Raw genomic sequence first — 18508 nt, forward strand, 5'->3', positions numbered from 1 at the left:
CAGATTAGCTGTAGATTTTTGACACCTTCACTTATCCACTTGCTCTTGTCCGTACCACACAGGAACTTTTATTGAAGTACTCACTCCGTCCAAAATTAAATTTCGTTTTAGTTAATTATTGCGTACAATGTATATGTTTTATATGAGTATGGGTTCATCGTTATCCATTTAAACGTAGACATAAAAACGCAGAGCTAAAACGGCTAATAACCGAGGGAGTATTAGGTACTGCTAGTGTAAGAAGCACAGAACAAACTGGTCATTTAGCTACCCTCTGTTACCAGGTCAATTGCAGCCCAGCTTATAATTCCTCAAACGTGCAGTGCAGTGCAGCGAGTATGAAGGAGCCTGGAAAAGCGCTGTATATTGATGCGAAGTTTTGCGCACAGTGGTACGGAGGCGGACTGCTCCAATAGATTTGATCCTAAGCAAAGTGTCCAACTTGCTCTCTGTCCCCCGCCATTTATGCTGATTTTGACGAATCGGGGTGGGGTGAAAAAAAAACCCCGATATTTATCCATCATCGTCGTGCTTATTCTTCGTTTTCGCAAACAAACATGCTTTAGCCCATAAACCCACGGCCTGATGCAACCAATGTCGCGCGCTTGTCCAAGTGACGGCACACCAAGCAATCACACATGTCCAGTCGCGATGCCAGTCGGCGCCCGCGCGGCCACCTCGGACACCCAGCTGGGCAAGCAAGGGCCACGGGGCCCCACTGAGATCGCGCGATGGCCCCCCTCCGGCCTCCGCATTTGTTGGGAATTCGACCCGGGGAACGAACGAACGAACGCAGGCAGAGGCTCTGAGATCTGACAGTCTGACAGGGGGGGTTTGGTTGGTGAGGGGCCGCGCGCGAGCGCACACGGCCGCGCTCTGTGTTGTGTCACCTGTCGCGCGCTGTCGGCGTCGCGCACGTCAAGGGCGCGCGCGACCCGCACCCGGCATCTCACCGTGGGGCCGCGCGCGTGCGTTCGTGTATATATACGCCTGGCCGTGCCACTGTCCTGGCTGCAGCTCCGCACAGGTCCCTGGCACAGGGCGAGGCACTGTCACGCACGGAATCGAGCAATCGATCACACAGAGACACAGGTCAGGAGCAGGAGCTCGAGGTGTCGCCGCGCGGCAGCAGCAGCAGCAGCAGCAGCTTGGGACTCGGGACAGCCATGGGGAAGGGCCGGGCACCGTGCTGCGCCAAGGTGGGGCTCAACAAGGGCTCCTGGACGCCGGAGGAGGACATGCGCCTCGTCGCCTACATTCAGAAGTACGGCCACGCCAACTGGCGCGCCCTGCCCAAGCAAGCAGGTACGGACGGCGGCGCGCTGGATTCCTTGTGCACGTTGCATGCATGGGACTCGGAGTTCGCTCGGCTCTAATGGTTGTCTCTTAATTCGATTCCACAGGTTTGCTGCGGTGCGGGAAGAGCTGCCGGCTGCGGTGGATCAACTACCTCCGCCCGGACCTCAAGCGCGGCAACTTCAGCGCCGAGGAGGAGGAGACCGTCATCAAGCTCCACGGCTTGCTCGGCAACAAGTGCGTTCCGACTTGGAGGACTTCAGCTCCCTGACTCTGCTGCACTCGGCCGGCCATGACGTCGTCGAGGCTGATCGAGTTCCGTTTGGGTTTTGTTTCTACTACTAGGTGGTCCAAGATCGCGTCGTGCCTGCCGGGCCGGACGGACAACGAGATCAAGAACGTCTGGAACACGCACCTGAAGAAGCGGGTATCGCCGTCCGGCGGGGAGGAGGAGCACGGCGCCGCCGGGTCCAACAAGAACAAGAAGAAGAAGAAGAAGAAAGCCGCTGGCGGCGCCGAGGAGCCGCTCCCGTCACCGACTCCGTCTCCGTCGCCGTCCTCGTCCACCACGACGACGGCCAACTGCTCCAGCGGCGACTCCGGCGAGCAGCAGAGCAACACCAGCAAGGAGGCGGACGACGACGAGCTGGACCTGGAGAACCTCGAGATGATGCCCATGCTGGACGACGACCCAATAACCTTCGGCTTCGACATGCTGGTGGACCCCGTGCCAGCGCCGTACGGCCCGGCCGTGTCCGCGTTCGCGTCGGCGTCCAGACCCACGTCGCCCTGCGCCTCGTCCACGTCCCCACCGCCGCCGCCGGGCTGCGCGCCGCTCGGCGTGGACGACCTGCTCGTGCTGCCAGAGATCGACATCGACCAGGAGCTGTGGAGCATCATCGACGGCAACGGCGACGGCGGCGGCGACGGAGGAGGCTCCGCTTGCGCCGTGTCTGCCGAGACATCGGCGCCGTGCTGCCAGAGCAATGCGCCGGAGCCGACGACGAACGGCGCCTGCGCGACCAGCCACCACGGAGCGGCGGAGGAGGAGGGAAAGGAGTGGTGGTTGGAGGACCTGGAGAGGGAGTTGGGCCTGTGGGGCCCCGTGGACGTGGAGGACTACCACTACCAGTACCCAACGGGCCCACATGGTCTGGTGGCTAACCACCCGGACCCGCTTCCTGCCATGGTGGACGACCCGGTGTCCTGCTACTTCCAAGCGGGCCCCGCCTCCGCCGTGCTCCAGGAACCCGGGTACTCGGTGACTAGTAGTAGCAACCTGATGGGGTTGTGAGATTTATCGTTCGTCGTCGTCGTTTTTTTTTTATTTTTTTTAGATAGCAGAACAGAAATCCTGAACAAACGGATCGTATTGCTTGCTTGCACAATGATTGTACAAGTGCATAGCTCAGAGGAGCATAAACTCAATACTAAACCGCCGGCGGCGTATTATTATAAGTACATAATAATAATAATAATAATAATAATAATAATAATAATAATAATAATAATAATAATAATAATAATAATAATAATAAAAAGGGAGATCAGTTAGGCTAGTGTGCACATATACAGAAGAGCTAAAAAGATGCTGTTTTTGGTCAGGCGCGCAGTAGATTGACAAAAAGGAGTCAATATTTCCGGTACTCACTGAGTTTACCCGAGATGATGCAACTTCTTCGGACCCAGTTTGTTTCCTTATAGAGTTATACGTGTAATCCAGCTTATGGATAATCTGTTTTATTTATTTGACTCTTTAATTGTTTAAGTTGGATTACTATATAATCTAAGGGCTGGTTCGGGAACTCCATTTTTTCAAAGGATTTCTATTTTTACAAGGAAAATTAGTTCGCTTTCCCTTGGAAAAATGAAAATCCTATGAAAAAATTGAGTTCACAAACTAGTCCTAAACTTAAACAAACAGGCCTTACTACCTTCATTTGCCGGTTGGAAGTTGGTATATGCTAAACTTATACAATAATGGAGGGTATGGATGACGTCAGCGTGATGCATGCGCTGTGATCACCGGGTTCCCACTGCCATTTTAACCCGGCCGGTCCAACCGCTGCGCCTTCGTAGACTACTACGCACGCAACGGACGTCCAGTTGTGTCGTGCCTTTTTTGACTATAGCCTTTCCTCTCGCATTTCATCGCACCCGTCTCTCGTGTGTGTGTGTTTGTTTTTTCCTACTCGATGTGCCGTAGTCTTGTTCACACACTCCACGGGCCATGCCTCTTTTTTTTTTAATTTGGTCGAGCAAGTTGCGTATATACGTCACCATAAAACACGATAAGGAAGTAGGTTACCTAACAAAAAACAACACCAAGAGGGAGGTACGTGTGTGTCAAATGTCATGATTGGATCGTCGTAACTCGCACGCTCAAGATCGCCGTAAGTCGCAAAATTTGTCGCGAAACAAGAGGCCGCAAACGAGGATGGCATACCACCGTTGACGGTTCTGCTAAGGAGCACCAAAGACGGAAAATAAGGGAAAAAAAATTGTACATCCCCACAGAAAATAAGGGGAAAAAATTATGTACATTTCAGATGTAAACACACTCTTTTACAGCCCCTTGTATCCATCACTTGGAGGTCCACAAAAACGGATCAAAATTTGCAAATTAACTCTTTAATAACTTGTTTTTCTTCTATTTATATGGACCACCACTGGATGTTGTACAAGAAATTCTTTGCGTACTGGATGCAAAGAATTTTTCCCCGAAAATAATTATGTACATTCCAGATGCAAACACCTCTGATATGTAAAAGGGATTATTTGCGTCCCGGATGCAAAGAATTTTTTTCCCTAGCAGTAGCTTTTGGACTTTTTTGACTTAAATGTTGATTTTCTGCCTCGAATGCTGATCGAATGGCCATCGCCAAAGCAGAAGCGTGCGACAAAATGGTGTGCGGAAACTCTTGCCAGGTCTTCTGCTCTGCCTGCGGCAAGGTCATCGGTGGTAAAGATCAATTGAACGCCTGATGATAAATGCAGCACGCCCAATTGGTTCAACAGTCAGTCAGATGCCCCAAACGCCGAGCACAAAAACTTGGAGGTAACGGAACCTAAGCAACAGCACGATTTCGATTTGTATAAGAGAAGTGAATTCTGGGGTGCCGGAACCTAAGCATGTCGCTTTGCATGATCAGTGCTGTAATAAGTGGACTGTAGAAGCGTTCATCGATCTTCATGAATGATCTTCAATGAGCCTTTTATTATGATGGTGAAAACAGTTCGAACTCACGTAACTGACCAGCACAGCCACCCTATAAAATCGGGCCCTAGTTCACCAACATACTACCCCAACTGAGCCAAACAGAAAGAGAGAACAAATCTTCAGTCGCTGCAAGCCTTCAACCCGTGCTAACTGTGCGGGAAAGAAAAAAAAACATGAAGATGACCTGCGGCAGAACGTCCCCCGTCGTTGCTGCCGTCCTGGTGGCGCTCGCCGTCGTCGCCGCGGCCGTCGGCCCGGCGCCGAAGCGGAGAGGCCAGGAGATCCACCTGTTCGAGGCCACGGTCCGCTTCCCGGACGACGGCGTGGACGAGCTCGACTACAACTACCGCCTGCTCGCCAAAGTGCTCGGCAGGTCGCATGCATGGCTCATGGACCTCTCCATTCTCCATTCTCCTCCAAGACTCAAGCAACTTTATCTCCCTGTTTTTTACCCTGTGTTTTTTTTGCTGGACGACCTCAGCGTCGAAGCAGCGCGGAGAGCAACGTACGACAGTGAGCTCGGGGTATTCAGCGCGCTCATCACCAACAACCAGGGCCGTCGGCTGTCAAGTGAGCTAAATCCGTATCAGTCCATATATGCTACTGTTAATTATATAACAATTTTGGATATAAAAGAACTGACGACGTGAATTTCAACGTATTGGCGTCCATCAACATGGTTCTCAATCCTCAAATGAGCAGAAGTACCAGGCGTGCTGAAGGTCACACGACTGGAGGACCCTCCTTCGCTTCCGGAGACGGACGGCCATCTCTGAAAAAAACTTAGTGCTATAGGGTCGACAATAACTGCAACCATGTTCGTTGAAATTGCAGCAGAGTGTATTGTACTTGCATGGTATGGCACTGGCGCAGAGTAAAGCGTGCCCCACTTCCTGCTCTAAATAAGTGAGAGCATCAGCGTGGCTTGCTCATCGTTATAGTAGAACATGACATCGTTATAGTAGAACATGACCTCGCATCACATCAACTAAACATCTGGCTTTCCTACGGAGGGAGGCAAAGCAGACTTTTGCAATTGTCGAGGAAGGTTAGATGAACCCTTTTTTTAGGAACGTATCTGGTACAAATCAACCCCTCCACCCCTCTATGCAAACTTCTAATCTGAACCACATAAACTTTCTTTCCTTTCGGCTGACGAAGGTGGGTCATGACTCATGATATCGTTACTAGAGAGAGAGAACAAAAAAAATACTGAATTAACTGGGAAAATTGAAGATGCAGGTAACCAGCAAGAACATTCAATATTCCAATGACAACAGTCACTCAAACCACAGGTCCGACCATCGGGAACGCCAAGTTAAAATTTGAAACCATATAACCAAACAATGACAGCTTCCTTTGTATTGGCATAAGATCAATCCAACAGTACAACAAATAATCTTCCCTTTTAGAATTTTACAAGGTTCTATCGGTTTTGGACTTGTGTTCAATCGCATCTTTAATACGCGAGTATTCTCAACTTCAACACCCGAGTATTCTCAACAATCCATCTGGTACTGAACGAATGAATGAACAGTTCCTGTTCATGTTCCCGAATGTAAACTGCACAACTGTTACTGTAGGTACAACGACGACGGAAACTTCAAAACATGCTTGCAGCAAAAAAAATAATAACAATAATGGAATCCAGGAGTGAAGTACGTCCCAGGACAAGTATTTATCTGTACTTGCACAGAACACTTCGAAACTGCACTGGCACCACGGTGTTGATGCACATATGGGAAAACCTCATTCAGGGATCTGCCGTATGTTGCTTGCATCCTTTGGGGCCATAATGCTGTGCGGGCTTTTGGACAGCCTTATGGCACAGGGCACAAAAATGCTTCTGGCATGCCCAACAGAAGAGGTGGTTGTTGTTTCCGATCTGCCGAAGTTACCAAGCAAATACATAAGAGGTAATGCCAAGGCATTTGTTTGGTTCTGGTTGGGGAATTCACAATACAGTTTCAAGCTGCTAGGAGTCCACTAAGAAAATCCGCTAGTGTGGTTTAGCCCAGGCTTGTCTTAGTTCAAACGATAAATAAAATAAAATGGCCTAGAGATCCGCCACAGTTTTACTTTATATATAATATCCAAATAATTAATGCTAGCGCTTATGAAATTCAATCAAGTCATGGCTCATTGTTATTCAATCTCGTTATTTAATAATAATAATATTCTAATCCCATAAATGAAATAATCACAAGTTCACAACTAAAAGGTCAAAGCACAAACCAAAACGTATATGGGCAAAGTCCTGAACGGAACCACAACTTTAAAAATGTAAATAGCCAGAAACAAAATTCTACTAAGGGCAGTTTGGATCACTTCATTTTGGAGGAATCGAAATCTACTTAATAGAGTAGGCTATTTAGCTTGGAATTTAACATCCCACCACTTTCCAAAGTTCAAATATAAGTCTATCTCAAATTCATAGAGTGGAGGGATGGAAATTGATTTTATGTATCTCCAGGCTATGTTTCTACTCTACAATTTATAACACACTCTTTGACTCGCTACTCTATAATAGAATTCTAGCATATAAATATCTACCCCATATGGCTAATAGGGTACACAAATATATTCCGTATAAAATCATATTAACTTAAATTGATCTGTGACTAAATTATGATTTTTAGAATGAAATTCAATTCCAAGGATCCAAACGGGGCATTAGTCTCTTCAGGTGAAGATACACAGCTGGATTCATCCACTAGTCCTCAGTTCCGTTTTGAACATAGTAGCTGTTTACCTTTGGAGACGGTTGCCGACATGTAGGGCAAGGATGAGCTTGACCATTCTGCCCATGTATTGCAGCATGAGCATGTGCAACAATTTGGCGTCCGACCCTTTGATTCATTTGCATTTCCCATCTGTCCAATTCCTCTTGAGGGAAAAGCACACACGAACCCCTGTATGCAAAAATGGATCTTTTTGTCAAACCAGTATAGAGCAAAGAACAAAATGTGGTTATTACTGAAAGATAACTCACCTGAAATGCTCATATCCAGTGATCGCACGGTTGCATTGATAGCAGAAGTACTCCCCACAGTTCTCACAATGCATCTTATTGCATCCTTCTGTCTTAGATATGGCCATCCTGCATTTTGGGCACTGTTTTGAATCCTTCATAATTTCCTTCAGGCTGCGTAGTTCCTGTAGAACTTTCATCTGATCTCCTTGCACATTCCCAGATTCTTGGCGTTTCTGTACAAAAAAAAAAGAAGTTAAGAATTAAGATTCCCAAATATATTGAGTGTTTGGCTGGTATCATTCAGAGCCACTGCGTGGAGACGACCTCAGTTCAAAGGAATAGAAAGAAGAACAACTGGCGGGCATGCTCCTCGTGGTGAAGGGGTTGTGGCGCGTGGGCTGCCGGCAGCGGTGGCCAATTCCAGGGGCCGGCAAGGCCCGTTTTGGGGCGCCCATCGGCAAATCTGGCTCCCCATCCGTGTTGGACGACCAGCGCGGGACCGGCGCTGATGACGAGCAACGTGGAGGAGGCCAAGCAGGGCCAGCATGGTGGTGTTGTGGGACGCCCGAGCGCGGGCAGTACCACGCGTGTGGATGCTGTGGTGCCGCGGGTATCGGCGGGCCCAACATGTGAGGCGTCGACGGATCTGGCCCTCCCTTGTCGGATCTGCGTATTGGCGTTGGTTGTCCTTGCGGGGTGCAAGTTCGTGCGCAACGGCGGCAGCTGGTTTCGTTGGCCGCGGGTGCAGTGTGGCGGCGGCCGAATTCGGCTCTGGCAGGCGGCAGTGTGCCACACACGGCAAGGTGTTCCCTGGTTCCCTGTGCCCAGCCGAAGGGAATGGCAGCCGACGTAGCTTTGCAGCTGCTGCGGCAGCCGGCGCGTCGGTGCCCTCTGGAGGGGTTTGCGCAGAGGCCAGGGCGGTGGCGACGGCGGTGGCTGCATGCTTTTACCTAGAGTCCTTGCCTACCTATGTGTTGGAGGGCATCTTGGGCGAAAGCCTCGGCGACGTTGACGCCTGTGGGCGCTACTTCTCCCTGGTGAGGGTGTCGCATTGCTCTGTCTTCCATGGGCGAAAGCCCAGTCCATATCGGACATGTGGCGGTGGCGGCCTTGACGTCACTCCCTTTGGTTCATGCTTTCGCTTCTCGGCGTCTGGATTGCGGTTGGAGGTGGAGTTTTTTTGCAACATGAAGTCAAAGCTGCCATGTTAGGGTCTGGATTGTTTGGGAGGTCGGGCAAAAAGCCGGAGGTGCGTGTTGGATCAGGATCGTTGGTGAAGAATCGAAGTTGCCTCGTGCGGGTGTGTTGAGGCTTGGCAACTATGGCGCGTCGCGGTCTTCCTCCTTCTGTACCAGGTTTTAGGTGTAGACGTCGTCGTGTTTCTTTTGGCCATATATACTTGCATGCATGTGGCCAAAAGAAAATTGTTCAATCCGGCGATGGAAGGTGAATGAGTGTGTGACTAAGTGGCCATATATACTTGCATGCATGTGGCAATGCAATTTTGTGGAGGCAAATGATGCATTTTGTACTAAATCCTTCAAAAAATCTCACTTGAGAGGAGGGGCAAGTTAAAACATCGTTGCCATCAGCGTAAATCAAAATGCTATCTATTATAATAATCACCCTACAGGTGGTAGAAAAGACAGCTAAAGGTACATCTTGTTTGCTGGTCACAAGATATATAGGCATCTTAGCCACTAGCCAGAAATATTGTGGACACAATATGATAAAAAAAAATGTAACCGCCACCAGTAACCCTCCCTGATGACGGTTTTCTGCTTAAAAAACTTAGAACAGAAAACAATGAACATCTGAACAATGGAATGTCATCCAATAGATTCGAGCATATGTAAACCATTTTCTAGTAGTTCCCATTTTCTGTTTCTACTTATTTTCTACTTATCATATATTAGTACTAAAATTTTCTATATGGTGATCATATCAAGCCTTAAACAGAATATATTAGGTATAAGCTAAATATAGACGGAATCAAGTTCTCGTACCTCCAAGATCATAAGTCTCTCTTCTGGAGACATACATTGCTCTCCAATATGGCGGCGATTTCTACAGAGAGTGCAAAAGCTGAACAAACAACTTGAACATACTGCTTCATTACCTACGTCCTCCAAGCAAGCAGTTTGACATCTTGGACAGTAGACAACATCTTTCATGGCATCAAGGGTTTTCTGAAGCAATAATCCCTCCCAACGTTCATATTCATCCTCTCCAAGCAGCCTTTTCAATACATTCGGAGGAACAGCACCTTCACATTTTGTATCAGGACATAGCAACTTCACTACATTTCCTTCCTTGACATTCATTTTGCAGTAAGTTTGCATGCATTTCCAGCAAAAGAAATGGTGACACGGAAGTTTGATGAAATCAACACCTGATAAGATAACAAATTAGATTTAAAGAATAATAGAAGCAACAACAAAACAGATAATGAGGATTAAAAGAAATGGACATAGAGCATATCCAAGTTGGAGACAATTATGAAGACCTCACTAGGCTTTTAAAGTTATACAAACAAGTACAGATAGAAAAATGTTTTTTTCAAGACTATTTAACACAGAAATCAGAATAAGGTCTATTTCTACCTTTAGTGGAAAAACATGTAACAATTTACAACTCCAGTACCTAGCAAACTGGATAAAAAAGGAATGTTTGGGGACTAAACCGCATGTAGAGTGGCAATATGATAAATTGGTAAGACTAATAGGTCCATACTGTGCCGGGACGACCAATAAGAACACCTTTATTGCTAACTTGTTAAGTAAAACACAGCACAATACTTCTACAGAGCAACACCATAAACATTACTGCAGACACAACAGAGGTGAAAGAATTACCAGGACACTCGCTTAAACAAATCATGCAATCATGGATAGCATGTAAGAAAGCTTCATGATGCTTATTGTCATTGTATCTCATCATCCTTGGAATTATAACATCTGGTGAAGCATAATCTGGACAAGCACGCTTATCTTCACCATCTGCATAACATGTTACATAACTCTTTCTCAAAACTACTTCATTAGTAAACCCTAAGTGAGAAAGGGAACAACTCTGGAGCCATTGCACCCATTGATATGTTACTTCCATCCCTTGTTGCTCTTCCCAAAGCATGTCAAGCATGCGACATAATGGTGAAATCATGCCTTTATCAAGCCAATATGTGGATATAGTGAAAAAGGGAGGACGGTGACTTGGGTATGATGTAGGCAGGAGACATGTTAGCAGGATCGGAGGCAAATGCTCAACTCTGAACTTGTAGAAAAGGTCATCATCATCATGTGTTGCCGCATAATTTAATGTTCCATCACCATAACTGAGCTTTGTTGATACATCTATATAATCTGGAACCTCAATATGCACAAGAACCTGTAATTACACTAGCACATTACATCCTTGCTCCTACAGTACAGAAAATATGACCTCAAAACTGAAATGAAGGATATACCTGGAAAGACCGCTGGCCTCCCTTTCTGTCCAAAATCACTACAGCATCTCCAAAAATTGCTTCGAGGGCACAGATCTGAGCAATGGATTTGCATTCTATCAGAATAGAGCAAGTGATTATCACACACTTAATTGTTGAAAACAAAGATAACTGTAATTATAATTGGCAGCACACAAGTATACTCTATTCTAGATTTCTAGTACTCCCTCTGGTCGCGAGTCAGGAATACTTGACATTCCCGGCCAGATGAATGAGCTAGCTGCTAGCCTGCTACTCTACAATCTCAGGGTCGGAACGTAGTAGTACTATTTGGCTTCTTGTTATAGCTAGTCAATATACTTGGAAAATTATTTTTGCTGGTGAAGGGACCAATTAGCCTACCCCAACGTGCTTGGGACAAAAGGCTTTGTTGTTGTTATTGTTGTTGTGGTGAAGGGACCAAATAAAAAAATGTATTTACTAGATTGGCAGAAATGCAAATGTATTATAGGGACACTTTGTGAAGTGGTATTTTCTCTGGTGAAAGGCGCAGACCTTAAATACATATTTAAGCAGTAATAAGTATTTACTAGATTGGCACAAATGCAAATGTATGAGAAGGACAATTTGTAAAGTGCATTTCTTCGCTCACATTGGTCTAAATTTAATCACGCCCAGATATAATACAAGCCTATGACAGTTCATCTGAACTAAGGAGGCTACAAGTTTACGAAACAGAGACCCACGCAATTTATGATCTATCAGCTGGCCACGATAATCAGTAAGGCAGCATGGTACTCTTGAAGTTCAATTAGTCGTCCGTAACAATGAGACTGAGACCTGCTAAGTAATGGTTCTCCAAACCGCTCAAACAAACATAGAGTCAGAGAAAACATCTCATCACCTCGTCCTCCTGCCTCTGATCATTGGCGCGCACCTCCTCCTCGGTCAACTCCGTCTCATCCCGACTAACCTCCGCCAGCTCCCGCAGCTTCCTTACAGCCTCCTCCTCCCAACTCCCGCCCGCCGCAGACCTCCCAGAAGACGACGCCTCGGCCGGCGGGGGCTGAGGCGGCGCGGCGGGCTCGTGCACGGGCTCGGGAGGCGGCGGATCACCGTCGGGAGCAGGGGCGACGTGGAGGCGCTCCAGGGCGTCAGCGGCGGCGGACGCCCCGGCGTCAGGTACCTTGAGGCCCTCTGCCTCGGCAACGACGACCTGGGGAAGCTCGGCGGCGGCGCTAGGGTTTGGGGCCGTGGCCTTCAGGGGAGGCCTCGGCCCGGCCGTGAGACCAACGGCGGCGTGCGCGGCCGCGCCCCTCGCCTTGTGCGACTTCCGAGGCATCTCGCGGTGGCGGGCCGGCCGTCAAGGCTGTGTGTTACACGGTGGAGAGATTCGACCCGGGAGAAGATGGTCCGCGCTTCCGCTTTGCGACTGCGGCGGCGGCGAGTCGTGCCCGCGTCAGCAGGCGGACACGAATCTCGACACGCTCGATTTTTGGAAGAGGCCGGCTTCCTTTACTCTGCTCTGCTTCCGCGTCTCGCGGTCGCGCTAGGCGCCTAGGCGCTACGCGGCTACAGGTGCGCTGGCAAAAGCGGAAGTTTCATTTGTCTGCATGAGTCTGACTTTCTGAGTGGTGTGAGACTGAAACTCTGTGAGCATTCGAGTGACCCGGCCCGATGGCCCGATCACGCTAGGAATTTTCGTCCATGGATCTTTGCTCACGTTTGAGTTTGACTTGTCATTTTGTAACTCGTGCCTCTCTGTTCTCACCGGTCGCCACTCCTAATGTACATCTACAGCCTCGTTTAAAATGCCGGATTCTTTTCCCTTTGACCCTGTACAAAGAACCTTTTGAAACCGAAGAAAATTGATGAAAAAACATACGAACGTCCATACAACTATTTTGCACTATATATTATATTGCGTTGTTTGCAAAGTGAAATTTAAAATAAAAAGTAAGATAGAGAGTCTGCTGAAGATAGTCTTAGAGCATCTCCATTAGTTTTATAAAAAAAGCTCTCTAAAGACATATATGAGGAGGTGCTAAATGATAATAGGGAGTAAAAAATTATGCTCTTCAAAAGTTCTATACTTTTAGTTGCCAAATATTTCAAATTCCAGCCCGAAACTCGTCCCCTCTCGCGTTCTAGAAAAGTTTTATGTTCTTTCCGTCAAGCATGATATTGTTCTTCTAATGGTTCTAAAATATGTGTATAGAGTTATGAAATTTGTGTATAAAGTTTTGAATTCTACATACAAAACATACACAAATCTATATGATTCTAAATATGACCTAAATTACTTGATTGGATGCTCTTTAGGGAAATGTTGCAAACTATAGAAATAAAAAATGCTAACACGCAACAAGATCTATTTTCACGTGGTAGACCAGAGTTTATTAATAAAAAATAAAAGATAATAAAAATATAAGCCACATAACACAAATTTCACACGAAAAAGTGCTTTAGGGAGTCTCTCTCAACTTGTTAATGTGGAGACAAAAAAAGATAAAATATCAACTTCTTAAATTTAGCAACATTCTTTGCTTATTATTGGAGACGTGTTTTTCTAATAACTTCTTAAACTGAGATTCAGGAACCTTTTTACATAATAGTTGGAGATGCTTTTGGAGCATCTACCAAGGTATCTCAAAACGATGCCCCAAAAATTAAAATAATACATCATTTAAAGTTTTGAAGTAAAGGATGTAGGTCTTGAAATGTTATGAAACTTTGTAATTAATATTTTTTATTTAAAATCATTTTGTCATATAAAAATATGTTTGGATTCTTAAAATTTTAAATTCATATTATGTAAACGTCCTCAGACGAAGAAACTGTCAAAATAAAAGTTGTAGATCTCGAAAAGTTATGCACCTTTGTAGTTGACAAACTTTTCATTTGAATCCATTTAGTGCCTCAAAAAATCAATTTACACTTAGTTTGTTGTAATATGCGAAGAAAAAACGTGATATAGACACGACTGAGGTAGTGGTGTGGTGGTAGAAAATGTTGTGTTTGACACCCACAAAAAACGTAGATTTGGTTTAAAAATGGTGAAAGCTGATAGGACGATGGGTGGTTGGGCAATGGGTTGGTTTGCCAAGTGATTGAAAAAACATGTAAAAAAGTCTTTGCCAAATGTTTTTGTGGTTCTCCTTCTCGTTTTACTCGCTCTCTATTTTTAGATATGCCTCGAAGCATCTCCAACAAACTAGATAAATAGCTCGCCAAGCCAAATTTTAGCTATTCAACGGCAAAATAACTCTCCAACAGATTACCTATCTGACTCATCAAGCTATCAAACTCTCCAAATTAGCTCTCTCGCTAGCCAAAACTTGGCTAGTCACTTGACTAGCCAAACTAGATAGATAGTCTGTTGAAATAAGATACTACATATAGAATGTAATCTTTATAAAAAGACAAATAAAGAACAAAAAATGAATAGTCTCTTGGAGATATTTAGCCATTCACCCTCTAGGTTTTACCGAGTCTGTTAGAATACTCTAGTGTTTTCTTGTTAAATCTATTTTAGAGAGTAGCTAAATCACTAAATTTGGCTAGTTTTTTGTCTAATCTTTTATATATGCTCTAAGACGGACCATTATATTTTATTAGGCAAATACAATGTTCTAGCTTTAGAAAAAAGTGTTCTAGGTTTAGAAAACAATATTCCTACCTTCACAAGTTTTTTTTTGTTCAGCAGAACGATATTCTAGATTAAAAAAACAAATTATAGATTCACTACCAATTATAAAATAATAATAGAAACAAACAAAACACAAAGGAAAACGAAAATAGTATAAATAAAAACTATAAGAAGGTGGAAAATAAAGATAACGGTACGTAGATACCACTTAAATAACCTAAAATATATTAATTTGAGATAGGCTTATATATAAATGTTGAAAAGTTATGGAATATCACATTCTAAAAAATAGACTACTTCATTAGTTAGATTTCAATCCCTCAAAATTAAGGGAAACAAACAGGCTTTTATAGAACATCTCATGAGTATATTTCAATGACAAAGCAACAAAAATGACAAACCAGAGGTAGATCTAATCATGGATCACTTGGGTGACCCACATGTACGTGATGTCAAAGATTTTGACTCATCGGTTTTTTCTCCAAACCCCACATTTGATAAAGTTTAGTCCACACTTTATCCTAATCTCTGCTAAAGATTACACAACGACTTATAAATTAGAACGGAGGGAGTAATAAACAACCATCTATAAACTCACTCCACGCATCCGACGATTATCTGCACGATTTGAACAAGTACGGAAGAGAAATAAATATCTTCACGCTATGGCCCTTTCTTCTTCAATTCCCAGAGTTCAATTACTTGGGAGAGATTACGGACTCAGAGCCTCTCTTCTCCTTGATATACTTGGTGATGGCCTCGGCAATGGTAGCTAACCCATCGGTACTGAACACAGGGGGTGCGTGTGAACCTGCATGCTCATGATCGACTTCGTATTGAATTGTTGACCTTACGATGGATGTCTTCTCTTCTCTTCCCACGATCTCGATTCGAACCATGTACTTCCGAAAGCCGTGATCCAGAAGGCCTCCTTCAGTGACCACCGTCTCCTTGATGTAGTTTTCGTCATCGACCTTGATGAACTTCTCTCTGAAAGTTTCTGATCCAGGAGTTCCTGGCAACATGCATGCATGAACCACAAGAAAGCAAAAACTGTTTGGAGCCGAGACCGAGACCGCATCATCGTACCACACCTCAAAAGAAGCTCGTATGCGTTTTCAGGTTGTTCTGCTAACCTGGAGGGAAGGTAACAAGCAGGACCGTTCCAGCGCCACCGTCTCCCTCCACAAGCTCAACCTTCGAGACCACTTCAGGGAGCAGCTGGGGCATCAGTTTCCCGAAGAGGAGGCTTCCATAGACCTCCCACACGGCGGCAGCTGGGAGCCCGGTCTCGAACTCATGGCAGATGCTCCCTTCCATAGCTTTGAGCTCCGTAGACATGCACGCTAAGGTATCCCCAATGTGGGTTATCTGCACATAGACTTTTGACTCTGTGGATCTTGCACTTGCAGGCAGGAGGAATATGAGATTTTATAGCCGGTCGAGAGCTTGAAATGTCTGTGACACCCGAAGAATGCGAGAAGAGTGTCAGTAGAGAACTCTAGTTTAATAAACCAAGTCATATGGTATTGTCAACCAGACGCTGCCATTTTGGACTAATTGGCTTTGGCCTGCCTGAACGTCTTGTAAGAAAAACTTGGGCTATATATAGCTGTTGTTTTTTTAGAACATGGAAGTTATATTAATCTAACGTCGGCATTACAGTCATTCTGGATCCATGCTGGCTTGACCGCAGATTCCACAAGATGGAATGGAAGGATCAAATGGTAATTATTTGTTCATTACCATATTATGGGCCTCTTTGGAATTTTGGATCCACAATACTAAAGTTTAGTCACTTTAGAAGATAAACTTCCAAACACAAAGGACTAAAAATTACTAAAATGTTTTAGCTCATTTATCTCCCAAGGAGCTAAAACTAACTAAAACACATACTTTAATGCTAGTCTCCCAACCATAAATGAGAACACTTTTCAAACACCCGACGCTTGCTAGTGGCTGGTTTAGTCATTGATAACTGCTTTAGTCACTAAATTTTACTTAGTTATTTTAGTCACTTTAGTTTAGCCTCAAGGATTCAAACAGGCCCTATATTTGTTCGTCAGTGGATACAATCTTCATTAACCAGACATATACACGAGTGTTATCATCCTTTTTTCCCCACAAGAGTTGATTACTTGGAAGCTTACTCAAGAGACCCTTCTCCTTGATATATTCTGTGATGGCCTTAAGGGCATGTACAGTGGAGAGACACCAAAACGGTTCTCCAAGCATAGGAGACAACTAAGAGACTTTACTGTACAATGGAGTGTCTATAAACGTAGTCTATTAATAAATACAGAATTAAATGTATTTGTATAGCATCAGATCGATAGAACAGACGACAAATTCGTACAGTGGGAAGTGAGGCGTCTGTTGTTACTTGGTTTACGAGCCAGAGACGTCTCTTCACGGAGAGACGGCTCTAAGATTTTTTTACAAATAACCCCCTAAAACACCTTAAGAACCCCCACATTAAACACCACTGTACATGCCCTAACAAAAGTAGCTAAACCACTGGCACTGACAACAAGAGGGTTGCTTTGCTTGCATGTTCTTGATCAACTTCATATTCAATAGTTATCACACACCCAAAACATATGGAACGTAACCCTGCCTTATGAATCTAGTGGATCCCAAATCGAAGAGCCGGTGACCCGTTGTATAGAATCGGTGCTCCGAGCGGCGAATCGACATGCGGCGGGACCTCGGTAGATGGCGCGAGAGTGAAGGAGAACGAAGCGGTCGGCGCCGTGCGGGGTGGGCTCTACCACGACAGTTGATCTTTAACGATCTTTATTAGAGACCGACGATTGGTCACTAAATGTTATGGACCGATAGTTAGTCACTAAATATGTTTTTAACGACAGACAGTTGGTCGCTAAATGTCTAGAAATTTAACAACTTATAATTGGTCGCTATAAATATCATTGGGACCAACGTTGGATTGCTATAGAGGAGTCAATATCAAATCTTATACTTAATTAACCTGTAGATGTTAGTGACTAGAAATAAATTAAAACATTGATCGTTAAATTGTAGAAAATGAGAAAATGAATTGTAGAAAAGAAAAAAAAGAATTATGGACAAGAAAAATAATTGTAAAAAGTGACTTTCTAAGGTTTCCGGTAAGGCCCATTATTGGCATAGAATTGTCTATTTGACGATGACGTTCATTATAGATTAGATACAAGTAGAGACAGCATATCTCTATTTGGCTAACAATGTTAGATTATCGATGTCATGGAACTCGTCACGGTAGCAACGTCGGCAGGAGCGTCCATGTCGAGGTTAGCGACAACTTCAATAGTGATGTCAACATAGAGCTTGTTGCATGGATCACGAAGCCCAATAAGAGAGATGAATTGAGCTTCTCTAAAATTCTTGCAAAGATTAAACCCTAATCATAAGCTTAATCTTCACACAACATTATAGCAAGACTGAAACAAACTAATCACACTAGAACACTACAATAAACCCTAAACTACCATGGCAAATGCTTGAAACATACATGCTTAAATTAAATTGCTCTAAGTAAATGCGGAATATAAAGCAAGGGTTAAGATGACTTCTCTGGATTTTTTCTCGAGGTATCAAAGAGTCGGCACTCTTCACTAATCCTCGCTAGAGCACCCGCACAAGAGTATAGATCCCATTAGTCCTCGTAAGAACTAAGTGCTCGCTACGAGCTGTTTTTTCACCACTCCGGTACGGTGAATCGCTCACAACCATGTACAACTTTGAGTCGGGTCACCAACAAGTTTATCAGGGCGATCATCATGCTCTAATTGCCATCAAGCCATCTAGGTGATACCGATCACTAAGAGTAATAAACAATAGACTCTCACTTGACCATGGCAAGCCTAATATGATGCACATGGTGACTCTCTTTGCACCAATGAGGTTCCTAATCATAGGATTATC

The 18508-nt window shown here is 44.8% G+C and overlaps 4 protein-coding genes across 4 annotated transcripts; 2 read left to right on the top strand and 2 right to left on the bottom strand.

The window, feature by feature from the left end:
- The first annotated feature begins 1021 nt into the window (after positions 1–1021).
- Positions 1022–2756, top strand: LOC100285029 (uncharacterized). The gene is made up of 3 exons (NM_001372162.1): positions 1022–1305; positions 1404–1533; positions 1642–2756. Exons 1-3 carry the CDS (start codon positions 1167–1169, stop codon positions 2588–2590), a joined length of 1218 nt encoding a protein of 405 aa, NP_001359091.1. The 5' UTR covers positions 1022–1166; the 3' UTR covers positions 2591–2756.
- Positions 2757–4322: 1566 nt separating this feature from the next.
- Positions 4323–5483, top strand: LOC103646002 (uncharacterized). The gene is made up of 3 exons (XM_008670745.4): positions 4323–4889; positions 4998–5086; positions 5219–5483. The coding sequence occupies exons 1-3, from the start codon at positions 4690–4692 to the stop codon at positions 5290–5292; spliced, it is 363 nt and encodes a 120-aa protein (XP_008668967.1). The 5' UTR covers positions 4323–4689; the 3' UTR covers positions 5293–5483.
- Positions 5484–5834: 351 nt separating this feature from the next.
- On the bottom strand, positions 5835–12658 carry LOC103648421 (E3 ubiquitin-protein ligase RNF14). The gene is made up of 7 exons (XM_008672896.4): positions 11840–12658; positions 10957–11031; positions 10346–10877; positions 9497–9882; positions 7509–7723; positions 7269–7428; positions 5835–6401 (listed from the first exon to the last, which is right to left on the bottom strand). The coding sequence occupies exons 1-7, from the start codon at positions 12275–12277 to the stop codon at positions 6270–6272; spliced, it is 1938 nt and encodes a 645-aa protein (XP_008671118.1). The 5' UTR covers positions 12278–12658; the 3' UTR covers positions 5835–6269.
- Positions 12659–14910: 2252 nt separating this feature from the next.
- On the bottom strand, positions 14911–16062 carry LOC103646003 (S-norcoclaurine synthase 2). The gene is made up of 2 exons (XM_008670746.3): positions 15721–16062; positions 14911–15599 (listed from the first exon to the last, which is right to left on the bottom strand). Exons 1-2 carry the CDS (start codon positions 15923–15925, stop codon positions 15283–15285), a joined length of 522 nt encoding a protein of 173 aa, XP_008668968.1. The 5' UTR covers positions 15926–16062; the 3' UTR covers positions 14911–15282.
- Positions 16063–18508: the final 2446 nt, after the last annotated feature.

The sequence above is a fragment of the Zea mays genome, chromosome 2 (genome assembly GCF_902167145.1).
Source record: "Zea mays cultivar B73 chromosome 2, Zm-B73-REFERENCE-NAM-5.0, whole genome shotgun sequence".
Lineage (NCBI taxonomy): Eukaryota > Viridiplantae > Streptophyta > Magnoliopsida > Poales > Poaceae > Zea > Zea mays.

Excerpts from the sequence above, each read along its gene's own strand:
- LOC103646002 (XM_008670745.4), top strand. The coding sequence starts at position 4,690 with ATGAAGATGACCTGCGGCAGAACGTCCCCCGTCGTTGCTGCCGTCCTG. Across the intron at positions 4,890-4,997 it reads CTCGCCAAAGTGCTCGGCAG|CGTCGAAGCAGCGCGGAGAG; the intron begins GTCGCATGCATG and ends GGACGACCTCAG. Across the intron at positions 5,087-5,218 it reads CCAGGGCCGTCGGCTGTCAA|AAGTACCAGGCGTGCTGAAG; the intron begins GTGAGCTAAATC and ends TCAAATGAGCAG.
- LOC103648421 (XM_008672896.4), bottom strand. The coding sequence starts at position 12,277 with ATGCCTCGGAAGTCGCACAAGGCGAGGGGCGCGGCCGCGCACGCCGCC. Across the intron at positions 11,032-11,839 it reads ATCAGAGGCAGGAGGACGAG|ATCTGTGCCCTCGAAGCAAT; the intron begins GTGATGAGATGT and ends TCCATTGCTCAG. Across the intron at positions 7,724-9,496 it reads AGAGACTTATGATCTTGGAG|AAACGCCAAGAATCTGGGAA; the intron begins GTACGAGAACTT and ends TTTTTTGTACAG.
- LOC103646003 (XM_008670746.3), bottom strand. The coding sequence starts at position 15,925 with ATGTCTACGGAGCTCAAAGCTATGGAAGGGAGCATCTGCCATGAGTTC. Across the intron at positions 15,600-15,720 it reads GCTTGTTACCTTCCCTCCAG|GAACTCCTGGATCAGAAACT; the intron begins GTTAGCAGAACA and ends GCATGTTGCCAG.
- LOC100285029 (NM_001372162.1), top strand. The coding sequence starts at position 1,167 with ATGGGGAAGGGCCGGGCACCGTGCTGCGCCAAGGTGGGGCTCAACAAG. Across the intron at positions 1,306-1,403 it reads CGCCCTGCCCAAGCAAGCAG|GTTTGCTGCGGTGCGGGAAG; the intron begins GTACGGACGGCG and ends TCGATTCCACAG. Across the intron at positions 1,534-1,641 it reads CACGGCTTGCTCGGCAACAA|GTGGTCCAAGATCGCGTCGT; the intron begins GTGCGTTCCGAC and ends TTCTACTACTAG.